Raw genomic sequence first — 14,188 nt, 5'->3', positions numbered from 1 at the left:
ATCTAAAATGTAAACCAAGTGCCTGTGAATGAAGCTCATAAATTGAGCTTGTATAACTGTTAAGTATTTAAGGACTTATCATCATAAAATGGGTTCAGGCAGCTAAGTACAGTTCAGCATGACTCACGCTGAAGCGGTTTCACACATATGTAGCAATTTATATCTACACTTCTGGTCCTGACATCAAACTGACGTACGATGTTCGAAAAATTTGACAAATATGAAACATGACCACCAGCGCACTTATTCACCACCTCCCTTCCCCCAATGTCCATCCTCTACAGTGTAGTATTTAATAGCCAATTACCCTCTGGGCCACCCCTGCATTACTCTGGGTGCAGAGAGAGAGAGAGAGAGATATCACCACTACCACCCTCATGCCGCACGGTTATTGATTGGCTGACCTTTGAACTTAGGAGCGGAGTCATTACTGCGGAGTCATGTGGGGCCTGACATTAGCGCTGCAAGGCGGGAACATTCTACATTGCCGGATAATTACGGGCATGGATGGTTTCTAAGAGCAAACATAATTAGATCTGGGATGAGGGACTAAGTGGACAGCATGTTCTCAGCCAAGGACTGAAGATGTGGGAGGAAGACGGAGGAGATGGGAAGTTAAGCGTCTACTTTTCCTCCGTATTAAGAAGACTATTACCCATGTTTGATTTTTACACCTGAACCACAGAATGACCAGTTTGACTTAATAGACACACAATTAAAGTGCTGAATGGAACGACCCGTATCTGGAGTTTAATTAAGTCAACTTTTATTACTTACCAGACTCTTTACTCCCATCTACTGCTATTTACACATTCGGTCAAGGGCGTATATTAATAGTGCTGAATTTAATAAAGTAATTATTTATACGGATAATGTTTAGACAGATTGTGTTACCTGTGGACCAATGACATGGAAGGTCTCCTCAGCGTGTATGCAGGTGATCTCTAATGGCTCTGTGCCCGACACATGGCACAACAGCCGACACGTCTGGAGTGAAACAGAGATGGAAAATAAAGCTTCTGACATAAAGCATACATGAGGCAATCCCTAAAAAGAGCAGTATGTATACCCCCAGCACAAAAAGTCCACAGCTCTAAATTAAGAATGTGCAATTCTTTTTTAAAATACTTGACATGTTTGTGTGAAGATTGTGACGATCCAGTTTTGCCCTCTCCCACAATGGTAAACAATCCTTCCAAAAAATTCCTGGCTGCAAATCTGAATCAGCTCCACTTCCATTTAATCACTTCTATTTGGACCAATCTCTTAAAATGAGGCCAACCTGGTGAAATTTTCATGCAAATCTGTCCTTAATGTTTTTTGAGTAATTGGTAACAAACCTGACAGATCACATGACCTTGTTGGCAGAGGAACATACTAACGGCATGACACTCAGCGGCAAAAACGCAATCATTTGGCCAAATGATTAAAAATATAGACAAATGTCTTGCGTAAACTACCCTTTGTGCTCAAGCATTGTGGAATCTCACCTATTAGAAACAAAATCCCTTCCATTTTCACCAATCATCCACTCAAAGTCATCTTCTGAGCACCTCAATGATCAGTATTGTTTTTGATTTTTAACATTTTAAAACTTTTTTTTTTTTTCTTTTAAGCACCTGGTTTTTTTTAAATGTGCTATTTTAATTTTTTTATTTTATGAGTATGTTTTCCTAAAAAGGCGCAGTGATTACTGTGACATCAGAAGGTAATGAACCAGATAAATGCAAACATTACTACTGATTTCCATCCACAGATTCAAGTAGCCGTCACCCTCCTACTAGTTCCTCTGCTCCCTGTGCCCCTGATCCCACCTACCTCCACCAGCTGCTCCTTCTGCTCAGTGAGCGTGCGCGAATACTCTGCCACTTCCTCCAGGTTTCCCTCGGCGCCTGCTGCTTTGAGAGCCCGCAGAGGCAGCTGCTCCCCATGAACTTTCAGCAAATCTGAGGCTCGACCCACCGCAACCTTGTGGAGCTGACGGAGTCAACAAAGGTTAAATAAAAGAGCTTTTTAAAAAAAGGCACAAATGAGAATGATCATTTGAAGAGAAACGGGGACAAAAAAACCAAACAAAAAAAGGTAAGAAGAGCAGAGGTGACACAGGCAGCTGCAAGTGGGCTGAGGTGCTGGGGAAATAAAAGCGAGGAAAGCAGCTACAGAGGCACCACCAGCAAGTCAGAGGGATTTCAGTCATGTCCGATTCTGTAACCAGGAACATCTTTTCACAGTCAGCGACAGACTGCTGCTCACCTCACGTCTGAGGTCGCTGACACTCTGGGACGTCTTCAGGATGGCCACCTCCATGTCCTTCGTGGCCTCTTTGGCGTGGACAGACTGCTGCTCCGATGACAGAAGAAGAGGAGAATAAAACATGAGACACCGTGTGCTTTTACATGCTCCATCCATTAGATAAACATGCAGCAGAAGACTAACACAAACACAAATTTACATGAGTAGAGTATGAGATATGACTGGAAAAAGAGAGGAATTGAGTGCATTAGCAGCACAGGTTTTGATAGTTTAATTACATTTGTGGCTCATTATATCCTGGATATGAGGAGAGAAGAAGGCATTAGAGCGCATGATTCAGTGCAATATGAATAAAAAGATTCAAAGCAATTACATAATTGAAGTAATTCACTGCAATTTCTCCAAATTTCAGACAGAAATGCTGCTAAATGTGCTACAACAACACTGAAAAGCACAAATTAAAGATCCTAGAGTATTTGCACATCTTTCTCAGCAGTTTGAAAACATTGCAGTGTTCCAGTCCCCACACGACCTTCAGCTGCAAAGGCTTGATGAGGCAGTACTGTACAGTTTTGCAGCAGTAGCATCTCTGTGTACTCCGAGTACACTGGAAAAAAAAAAGTTTACAACTAGAAACTGCAACATAATGACTCGCGTTTCGCAAGTCCATCAATTCTGAAGTCCAAGGAGACACCGCTGAATGAGGAGGAACACAACATTTTCTTTCACAGCTCAATGAGCCTCGGTAAAAACAGTGATTCAGGTGGGTTATTATGCTATGTTGTTCCAGGAGAGATGTGTGAAAAGAAACTGAGGAGGCAAGGTGAATGAGTAAGTGAGTTTGTAGGAGGAGGGGGGCCTAATGTTAATGTGTGTGGGTCTGCCTGTATGAGTTTCTGTCTGCGGAGCTGTGTTTAAACAGCCACACTGCATGGTGCGCAGAGATAAACACAAGATTGTTCCCACTTGAGAATACATTTATCAAAGCCTGACTATTATGTTCTTTAACAATTTCTTAATATTTTAATTTTTCAAATCTATTACATTTTGACTTCAGAATTTATCTGAGGTCACTGTGGTGGTTTAAATGTGCTTGTTTTGTCTGACTAATAGACTAAAAACAAATGCAGTGAATGTTCATACAGTACTGGCTCCAAGGAGCCAGACTGCTTTTGTAAAATGGTATTAAGCAATAGTTCTTGTTTAAAACTCATTTTCCGTCCAGTCCTTGTGCCTGACCATTTTTTTGTTTGTTAAGTCAAGAGGCCTATCAATCATTCAAACATAAAAAGGGATCAAACTACGCTTAGCAGACAACTTAGCAAAGAATCAAAGTTAAAATGCATCATCAGACACTGTTAGTAAAAGCCAGTCACCAAAACACATCATTTGTTCCCCAAAAAACATATTTCTGGACCAACCTAAAGAGCTATTAACGGAAAACTCTGCATCTCTCATAATTGTGTGCAGTGTCTCTTTAAAAAAAAAAATGAGGAAATTGTGTGGAGGATTGGAGAAGTGTCGGGTTTTAAAAATAAAAATTAGATGAACAGTGTCTGCAGGTCAAGCAATAGGAAAAAAAACCCAACCGACACAGAACCTGTTAGTGGTAAGGTGATCTTTTCATCAACACTGTTGGTCAAAGCCTTATCAGAATTGGTCTGAGGTTTGCCAGATTACACAAGAACTTAACTGAAAATCAGTAGCAACTGGTCTGAAGTTAGGAGAAAGGTGCAACAGTAATAGTCTACAACCATCTGCAAAACATGGTGGAGGCTCCGTCTGTCTACAATCTGATTTGATCCACCATGTAATAGCATCTGGAAAACATCATCGGTGCAGTAAAAGCATACTTAGATAGGAAAACACAGAAAGCAGCACTATCAGTCATGGATTCACCTCTCCAGAGTCTGTACCGCAACATTTTTTAAGCATCTTGGGATGTGTCTTAAAAGGATCAGAATAAATACATATTGTATTTTCTTTGCAATAACTCAACATCAGCATCTATAGCTCCTACTCTTTGCATCTTTTTAACCTACCAATACTTGAAGCCTCTTACAGAATACTTGAAATGTGCAATTCCCTTGGATTCTTATTCTGTTTATCCCTTTGTATACTCTGTATTTATATATGTCTCTGTATTTATATATGTGTATATATGGTATATTTCTGCTCACATTCTGTAACTTCTGTCGGTGCTGTGCTATTGGAAACCGAATTTCCCGGAGGAACCCACCCGAGGGATTAATAAAGTTTTATCTAATCGAATCTGATAAGAACTTGTGGATAAGTCTTTATACAGAAATGTATGTTTTTTTTATGAATATTCCTGTGTCTCTGTGTACATCTGTGAAAGCCTGTCTGCATGTGCCAACATACCGCCTCAACCCAGGCGTGTACCAGCTGCTGGGTGTCCTGGCGCGCCAGCTGGCACAGTCCAAGGATGGCCTGACGCTGCTCATGACTGGTGTAGGCCGAGTCAGTGAAGTCCTCTGTCCGCTCGACCAGAGCCTCCAGCTGGCTGGACATGCTCTGCGGTGACAAGGAGTAAAGGTTCTCCCGCAGGCACTCCACGCCGGACTGCAGAAGGCAGGGTGGGGGGAAAGTTGGGAATTGCGGTGAATTGAAGGAGCATTTGGAGAGTAGATGAGAAGAGATTAAAAGCAGCCGGGACGATCATTAAAAGCAATAAGCATCTCAGGCCTTTTCATTAAAATACTTTCCTCTTTCTTTTATCTCAGTGGAAAAAACCCCTCCTTAAAAATGTTTTTACAAGTGTTCGTTTGTTTCATCTGCACATCAGCGCACACGGAGGAGAGAGAAGATTAGTAAGTATGAGGTAGGTTTACTGGTGATTCACTCAACCGTATGAGCCAAATTACTAAATGAGTAGGTCTGCTCCTCTGTGTTGATTGTTTGAGTCACATCTGAAGCTACAGCAAACACCGTGAATGCAACAAATGCCAATTGTGCGACCACAAATCAACACTCCAAAAATCTGATGATGAGTAACTGCTGTGACGCTTAAATAGCGCTTTGCATTAACAAAAGAGGATCACTACTTAACTTCACGGGCTAACACACGTCAGCGTCATTAATCTGAAGCCTTCACCATGACTCGTGCGAAGTGTAATCTCTAAACCTACCTTAAATTCCTTGATGCCATTGTAGATGCTGGCAGGAAGGATCCTGTTCTCCCCACAGCTCCGTGCTTCAGTGACAATCTCGATGACCTGCTCCAGGGCACAGCGCATTCGGTGGAACACGGCGTCTTTGTTGATCCGCGCCGACTCACAGTCTGGGTGCCTCAGGCAAGTCTTTGGTAGGGATAAGATGTGAAATGTCAAACCTACACCCTGTCGTGCTCTTCTGAACTTCTGTCATTTTTCATATTTTTCAACCACAGATAGTATTTTTCTTTTATGATGATGTGACTTTGGTTAGTGTTAATAATAAAGCCAAAGTGGGCCAAAAATCTTGAGTCTTGAGAAACCCGAGAAGGCTTTAAATCTTTAAGGCGAACAGAATTTATAAACCTTGCCTCGAGGCCCAGTGTTGGTGGGCCGGCGGTTTACCTTGGAGGCTGTGAGGAGCATCATGGTGCACTTCTCCAGCACTGCTCTAGCTGCTGCCATCCGGGCTTTCTTCTTCTCATCCTTCAAGTCCTGCAGCGCAAACGCACACACACACACCAGATGGCTTTGGGTGGCTTTACTTAAGTTACGGTGTCTTAGAACTCTCAGGGTGAGCAAGGGACGTGAAGCATCAAAGCTATTCAACAAATCTTTCATGCTGTGTGAAGGGACGCCCAAACGAAACACAGATCCATTTCCAAGTTACACACATGAAACTTAATAGGTGAGCTGTCATCTATCAAAAAGAGATGCTACCGGAATAGAAAAGAACATACACTGTGGATGACCTGCCGCATCTTCTTTGTGTACTCCGCTCAGAAATAGGCAGCTTGAATTATGTAGATACTGGATTTGGAAAAGGCAGCTGAATCAACTCCTTTCTGGGCACTTCGCCATAGATTACAAAGACGGTGTGATTATCTGTCATTATTTTTGCCTCTGTGCTCGCCTGGCCTCAATAGATGAAGATGGTAGATTTTCTAAAGCAATGTGTGCGCGTGTGAGTGTTTGAGCTGGAGTTGACACTCACACACACACACACACAAAACAGGGTGGCAAATGAGGGGAGAGAGCATTAGCAGCAACGAGGAGCGTTGGAGAGAGACGTGACGTGTGTGTCAAAACACGAGACCTGATGAAATTCAGAAAGAGGGATGGTCGATCCTCCCCTCCCTGTAGAGATATCGCAGCCGTTGCACTTTGCATCAACTTCTGCAGGCAAAGCGCTTTAGCTGCAGAGGCTGGATGTATGGATCAAAATAGGATTAGCACTCTCTGACAGTACAAAGTTAGCTGCCTGAAGTTGGACTGTTTTTGAAGCTTTGAGCAAAAGTTTTGTCTTGCAAATTTGGATGGCTGATAAACTGCAAAGAGAAAGGACTGCTAAAAGCACAGCTCAGACTTGTGTTGCAAACTGTATTTGAGAGATGTGAGTCATAACTGACCTGTGCATTTCTTTTATGGATTGAGACATTGGTTGGGAGAATAAATAGACACTGAAAGAGATGAAGAAACTTGATGGAAACAAAAGAAACCAGAGGAAGCCTTGTTACTCTGTAATTGTTTGATTTGCTGGGGAGTGTAAATATTTGACACGTGTGTTATTGATTTGTTCTGAGTTTGCCGGCACATTCACAGTGTAGGTACATGAGGTTTTAAAGTGCAATTTCATCGCCTGCTTTCACATTCAGAAAATCACGTTTACGAAATCAATGTTTGCAAGATTAGGCCGATATGAATAAACAAACATGTTTTTCAGTGTTGCAGAATTGAAAAGACTTCGGATACAAATTTGCAAGCGTTTTCATTTAATGAGGGATTTTTTTTTTTTAAAGTAAACTGAGGATTTTTATCCTCTTCAAGCAAAAATAACCAGATTGTGTTTCTTAAGATGCCACTCACATTCTGTCTGTCTCCCGTCAGGTGAGCAAACTCCACCATCTCGTTGCCAAACTGGCTGAAAATCTGAACAAATTCCTGGAAGGTGCTGACTCTTTCCAGATGATCGAGCGTTACCAGAACCTGAAAGCAGGAAGAACATCAGAGTAGCACTGGAAATGGCCACATAGTTTGGTATCATAGGCAGTATAAAACCTGGTCGTTGCTTTTGGGTTCGAAAGATGAAGCCACTGTGGAAGTGCTTTAAACCTGGATTCTACCTGAAGGCCACCGAATGGTGACCGGTTTTACAAACACATGTCACACTCTGAACGTGTGACAATCATGGGTGACAGTTTAGGATCAAGTAAATAAGGACTCGGTCAAAAGGCCGAGAGGCAGGTCTGCAATCATTTGGCAACCACCAGTTGTGAACATGACCTCTGTTAGCAAGTTCCTCGTGACTTTGTGGACCCAGTCACTCATTTTGGGTCATATTGAACAAAAAATTAAGTCTATTTTCAAATCTTAGTCAGTGGATACCGGAAGATTATCCATGGTAAGCTCATTGGCTATTGACAAGTGATTCCCAGTTAGCCAATGAGCAAGCTATTTCACACTCCTCGCCGCAGTCGGGTTTTTGAAACCAAATTGGCAACATTTAAAATGATCTCTGTGCTTCAGAAAACAGTAAAAAAAAAAATTCATGGCAGCGACATTCATCTTTTATATTGTCTATGTTGATGAGAATATTAGTAGGGAGACTAAAAACATGATTTGCCATACTAGAGTAAATATACACTTTTATTTCTGTCAACCTCATCCTGCCGTTTGTTGCATTGACAGTTCAATGTGATAGAAGTGTATTAGCAGTATCTTTTTTACATTGATTTGCATTACATTTATGCTAGCCAATGAGGCCATGCTAGCATACCGAGCATAAGCAGCTTTTATCCATGCCATGTAAAGAGGAGGAAGAGGTATAATTGCGTTTGCCAATAATGGAGAGCAGGGGGCTGTCGACTGTCTGTCGAAACGAGGCTAACCAGTCATGATTAGGGCCCATTTCCATTCTTGACTCATTCTACAGAGCTACATCTGTATCACATTGTCTGGCTAAGAGCATAGCCAGGTACGACAGAGAGAGACAGTCTCTGGTTCTGCGTTTTTATGTGGTTGCTAAATGTGCTGTTTCCCTTCAATTACCTCCAGAGCACTTCTTCAGAGAGCCAGTGCTTATCTGTTAGGACATAAAGGACTCAGGATGGAGTTTGCTAGTGTGTGCGCGTGCGTATGCGCACGTGCATGTGTGTGTATTTCTGTGTGGACCAAAACGTGTAGAAGATAAACAAAGCAAGCGAACCCATTCATGTGGTTATATGGCTATGGCTCACGTCCGTTATGACTCACCTTGTTGCGTGATGTGATTATCTGTTTGATGACGATGCGGTCGGCCAGCACCAGGACTTTGGTGACAGAAGAGAGGAGCAATCGAGCAGCCTTCACCATCGCTGTCCTATCACTGAACACTGTGACACGTCCATCCAACTGGGACGGCAAGGCCGAGCCAACATCTGTCAGCTGGGCTATGGCATCACCTGTGAGGGACAGCGTGGGCCATCAATCCACAATGGTAGAACTTTAAACCATCTGAGATGATACACTGTTTGACATTACTTCACCTGCAGATAAAGATGAATGCTATATTAACGGTTATGAGTGTTCTTTTTTATTCTCATCCAAAAAAAGCCTAATTGTATGTTAAAATAAAAGTAGTTTTACTAAACTTAATCTCTGAGATCAAACACAGCTTCACACATGAAAATTAAATATAGTTTGTTTTTTTGACATCAGTTCTTTATAAGCTTGTGTATATTTTAATTATACCAACAGAGGTTTTTTTTGCTATCCACCATCTGTTTTAGAGGGGGGTTGTTTCTACACCTCGCCAAATACGTGAGCTGGAAACAAAAAGAAAACAGGTTATTTTGAAATGATCTATTGGCCGAGAAGCAGGGGGGGAAAAAAAAGAAAAACAAAAAAGTTGTGCTCGGTACAAGTCTGCTTTTTAAATGCTTTTAATGTGTTTATGTTATGTAAGAAGTCCAGTTCTAGTTGGGCTATATCCAGCAGGGACATTTTTTGAACTTTTTAACTCAGATTAGGCAGTGAAAGGTCAAGTCACACGGCCCAAAAGCTCACTTTGAAGAGGCCATGGAAACTTGGTTGGCCCTGAACACTTTCTGACTTGGTGTCAGGCTATCCAAAAAGGATCTTATCCTATTTGTGGAGTCAGGCGCAGAACATGCTGCAGGGTTTACATATCCCATCTGGCCTGGAAGTACTCAGAAGGATTTGCAGGATGTGGCAGGAAGAAACACCTCTAGGGCTATTTTTCTGTTGCCTTCTGTCACTGAGATCTGGACCCAGATAGGAGGAAGAAATTGGACGGATGGACAGTCAATTGATCATGGCCTGTTAGTTATGACACTGTTATGTTGCTCCAGTGTGTCACTCTTCACCTCTGGCAGTAAAGTCTTGGACAGACTGGAACTTAGCACATTAGCATGTCTGCTATTACAACACAGCCCCCAACTTACTGGTATGCTTCCAATGTGACTTGTTTTAAGAGTTTAAAAAAAAAAAAAAAGTAGTTAGTTCAGATAATACTAATACATAATGCTCCAAACCCCCCACCCCACCCCCCAACCAAAAAAATAATAATTGCTCGTGTCACTAATAAATGAAGGAAACAACTGAGAAACTGACTTTATTCCAGCCTATGGTTCAATAAGTGTTATTATCTTTATAGACCACATACAACGGACCTGATGTTGTACCCAACTTTATTACAGTTGCACAATGGTTAAAAGATTGCCGGCATCACACACCACATTGCCAGCTCCTTTAGATGATCAGACAACTATTTAGACAGATATGGCTAACAACACAAAAAGGACTCACAGCAGTGTTTCTCTTCGGCTGGGCGGTTGGTCTGTGCTTATGAGAAAGCTGCGAGCAGCTATACCAGAGGTCAAGCAATCAGCCAGTTCCGAATGGGCACACTTTGGAACAGACTGTGCACTAGAACTACCCCCAAAAGGGAAGAATGTAGAGTTATACAGAGCAGGCTGAAAACCCATTACCAAAATATCCTCTATCAAGAGGAAAATGTACAGAGTTAAGAAATCCCAGCAAGAGTTCAGAGTTCAGAAAGGAAAGGGAAGGGGATAGGTCGCTAGCAAGTGCTGCAGCTTAGCTGTCCATTATGTTTGGCTGGTCCTTTAAAAGAAGCTGCAGTGAGGAACTGATTGCATCCGACAGGCTGCTTTTCAGTGCCAGCTCTGCTAACCAGTTAAAACATTTGAGGCCCGCCTCACAAAGAATGCTGCACAACCCCCCCGTGACCACGACCAGGGTAGATAACAGAGGCCTGATCCAACTCTCGCCTCTCCATTAGCAGAATATAAATTGTGCCCGGCACAGATTTTCATAATCTTGAGTTGAAATCAAACCTATCCTACTGAGCCTTTACGTGTCAAATCTATCTGTTCATGTACAAAGCAGTTTTACCCAACACAAAAAGTTGTGTGCCGTGTGAATGAATTCTGCTTTTGTTTCCTGAATCATCGACTCTTTATTGATAAGTGAAAACCAGACGGTGTAGTCTGTTGTATGCTGGTATATTGCCTGGATCAGGCAATGGATCAGGCACATTACACTTAGAATCTTATATAATCCCACTTTCAACTACATAACAACTTACAAAATTAATATGTACCCCACCACCTCAGTTGTACTGTGTGTAGTGCAGGCTAGTGCAAGTGATAACAACTATCTAAACTAAGGGTTGTGAGAACATTTGGAATCTGACATCTGACAGGAAGCCAGAGAGTGTATAGGTGCCAACATTGCTGTAGCCGTGTTTCTGTGTCATTCATATGTCATATGCTACTTAGATAAAACATTTTGATAGTTTACTTTACGCAAATTCATTCTCATCCTGATCCCAGCTACCCTTCTTTGACATCTTGGGAAGAAAGGGAAAGGCAGAAATCAGGGAAATGTGAGAATGACACTAAGAAACTGAGTGAAACTGACAGAGACAGAGATCCAGCACAGATTGCCTTCACTGACCTGCCTCATTGGATCCCTGCGACGCGCCGATGATGGGTAGCATCTAATTAAACTAGTGCTTTCAGCCTGCTTTTATTTCATTCATTACAGCGCACACAAGGCTGAAGCCTGCCTGATTAAACTCTCCCTGCGGCTAGGTATTAGAGAAATGTCAATCCTTCACTAACTAGCCCTTCTTTCTCCCAGAGACTTTAACAAAATCTAAGAGAAAAGACCTTTTTTATCATCCCTCAAGATGCCTCCATTATTTTTTTTAAATAGTCAGAGACTAGGAAAAAAAAGGGGGGGGAAAGTTTTTTTTAATCAGGGAACAATTGTACCGACTGTCAGTATAAGTATGAGGGAAAACTGTGAAAACACCTCCCTGAGAGGAAAGCAAGAACTGGAATAAATTAGTCACAGTGGGCAAGCAACACACACGCACACACAGGTGCACACATACACTTTACTTGGTTTTACCTCAGCGTACGCAGCTTCACAAACACACACACACACACACACACACACACACACACACACTTTCTCATCAGTCTATTCTCCTCCTCCCACCAGCGCTCTCTTTGTTTGAGTTTTAGCCGTCTTTACAAATCAGCACTGTGAGAGGATTAAAGCTACACAAGCTGGTTCCCACAACATAAACCTATTATCACGGTGTTGAGGCTAAATTCTTATCCGCTGCGATATTGTTTCCGGTTTGCTCTGTAGAAGGCTAAATGAGGTCCTTGTTTTGTCTGATAAGATTGCAAGAGTTGGCAGAGATGAAGAAAAGTTACACTTGCAAGTGATAACAACTATCTAAACTAAGGGTTGTGAGAACATTTGGACTGACAGGAAGCCAGAGAGTCTATATTTTTAGACAGGATCTTAAAAAGGCAATACAAAGGGAAGTGCTAAAAACAGTGGGAAAAGCAAATCTCTCACAAAAACATCACCTTGTCTTTTCCATCTTCAGTTAGAGCTAACAGTTCGCTCTTTCTTGTCTTTTAACACTGGTGGCTACTTTTTTGACCTCTCCAAGGACTCCTAGCATCTCTTTGTAGTTTTCAGGGAGCAATAAGAAGACCCCAGGTACAGGTTTCAGTATCAACAGATATGTTATGCATTTCTAGCTTAGTCATAAAGAAATAAATAAAAAGACCGTAGCCTTGCAATGAGCAGGAAGAAAAAAATAAATAAATGAAAATGAGACTGGCAGCCTGTCCAGGGTATACCTTGCCTTTTGCCCTATGATAGCTGGGATAGCCCCCGACCCTGATAAGCATAAGCAGAAGAGGACGGATGAATGCAAAAAAAAAAATGAGGGGTTTCCTGGTGGGTGGTAACCTGTCTTCAAACAACTGTCTGTCAGACAGACTGGTGAAGGTTTACAAACAAATGCCATTTAATTACCAACACGTTGCAATCAGTCTGAGCTGAGGAACACGACTCGTCTGCAACCCGTCTCCTTACAACGGGAGACTGTGACAAAGTGGAGGAGCAGTTGCAATTTTCTCCATTTGTCCCATATGTGTTTACCTTTTTTTTGCACATTGTACACATTATTCTGTTTCTATGTATTTGCTATGATTTGCGTTTGTCAAGTAACATTGCTTCACTCACTATCCCGGGTTTGTTTGTGTAAGCGTTTTGTTGCCGGCAAATCAAACATTCTGCAAATTAAGACAAATACTAAGTTATGTTTCTTTATACTTTATTATGTTACAGATTAAGTCATTTGTTCATACTTACTCTGTTTGTCTTTTCAGTCATCATGAGTGTCAGGTGTGGGGAAACGCCCGCCTGGCATTTCCTCATTTTAAAGTCCTGATCATGTCACACATGACATCATCAGGTCAAACCAAGTGGAGGGGTTTCTTTGTCCAGAGAGATGCTTCCTTTGGTTTGTGTTAATGTTTAAAGGGATTTGTTGAATGTTTTTCCTTTTGTTAATACTGCCATTTAGTTGTGTAAATGTGCATATTAGAAGTGTGTAGAGGTTTTGTGTTTTTAGATAATCTGTGTAGAGTTTTAGATCCCTCAGTTGAGTGAGTGGTACTGGCTGGGCAATTGGAGGGAAATTGATGGCCCTATTTAAAGCCAGTCTCTACCAGATGCAGGAGGGGAGAGGTGAGCTGTGTCACCAGAGCCATGTTATGTTGAGTTTTGTTAAATGAATTGATTTGGGGGAAGTTTTGTTAAGTTATACATTAAATTGCTCACCTTGGAAACCCAAAATGTCTGCATAGTCTGCTTCCCTACCACCTTCCTTGACGTTCGAGTCTGACTACTTCACAAATGGTGGCAGCAGTGGCTCCAGGCCAGTAGGTAGCAGCAATGCAGAAAGGGGCCAGACCAAAAAAGCACCAAGTGCCAATGGACTCTGCAAGTGAGGAGCCTCCAGTGCTCAATCAGCTAGAGGAAGCAGAGCAAGAGCAAGGTACTGAACTGCATAACCTTGCTGAACTTTCAAACCTCCTGCGTGGTTTTATGAGGCAACAAAGTGACAGAGAGGCCCAATGGGAACTGGAGAAGCAGCGTCAGGAAGGTCGCTGGTGGAAAATCCAGCACCAGTTCACTCAGCTCCAGCAGGAAGTGCAATCAGAATGTCGAGAGCATCAGCTGTTGGTGGAAGGTGCAACAGCAGATTCAGAGACACGTTTGAGGCCTACTGCGGAGCATCCAGCAATGCCTCAGTTACAATCTAACGTCACGGAGGCCGCAACAGCATCTCAGTCTGCCTCCTTAACAAGACCACCAGCTTGGAAAGGGCCTAAAATGCAGTCTTATAATGAGGACGAAGACAT

The 14,188-nt window shown here is 42.2% G+C and overlaps 1 protein-coding gene across 2 annotated transcripts in view; it reads right to left on the bottom strand.

Moving 5' to 3' along the window:
- The window catches only part of ctnnal1 (catenin (cadherin-associated protein), alpha-like 1), a 61,363-nt gene that overhangs the window by 8,534 nt on the left and 38,641 nt on the right, over window positions 1–14,188 (bottom strand). For both annotated transcript variants that reach the window (XM_040020425.1, XM_040020424.1), the window contains exons 3-10: window positions 8,679–8,866; window positions 7,293–7,412; window positions 5,832–5,921; window positions 5,403–5,573; window positions 4,636–4,836; window positions 2,254–2,340; window positions 1,819–1,977; window positions 895–987 (exon numbers count right to left, since the gene is read on the bottom strand). In XM_040020425.1, coding sequence (XP_039876359.1) covers window positions 895–987; window positions 1,819–1,977; window positions 2,254–2,340; window positions 4,636–4,836; window positions 5,403–5,573; window positions 5,832–5,921; window positions 7,293–7,412; window positions 8,679–8,866 — 1,109 coding nt within the window. The remainder of the gene's footprint in view (window positions 1–894; window positions 988–1,818; window positions 1,978–2,253; window positions 2,341–4,635; window positions 4,837–5,402; window positions 5,574–5,831; window positions 5,922–7,292; window positions 7,413–8,678; window positions 8,867–14,188) is intronic.

This window comes from Simochromis diagramma, unplaced genomic scaffold (assembly GCF_900408965.1).
Source record: "Simochromis diagramma unplaced genomic scaffold, fSimDia1.1 OVJJ01000753.1, whole genome shotgun sequence".
Lineage (NCBI taxonomy): Eukaryota > Metazoa > Chordata > Actinopteri > Cichliformes > Cichlidae > Simochromis > Simochromis diagramma.
Note: the sequence above shows the minus strand (reverse complement) of the source record. Positions and strands in the feature narration are given on the sequence as shown.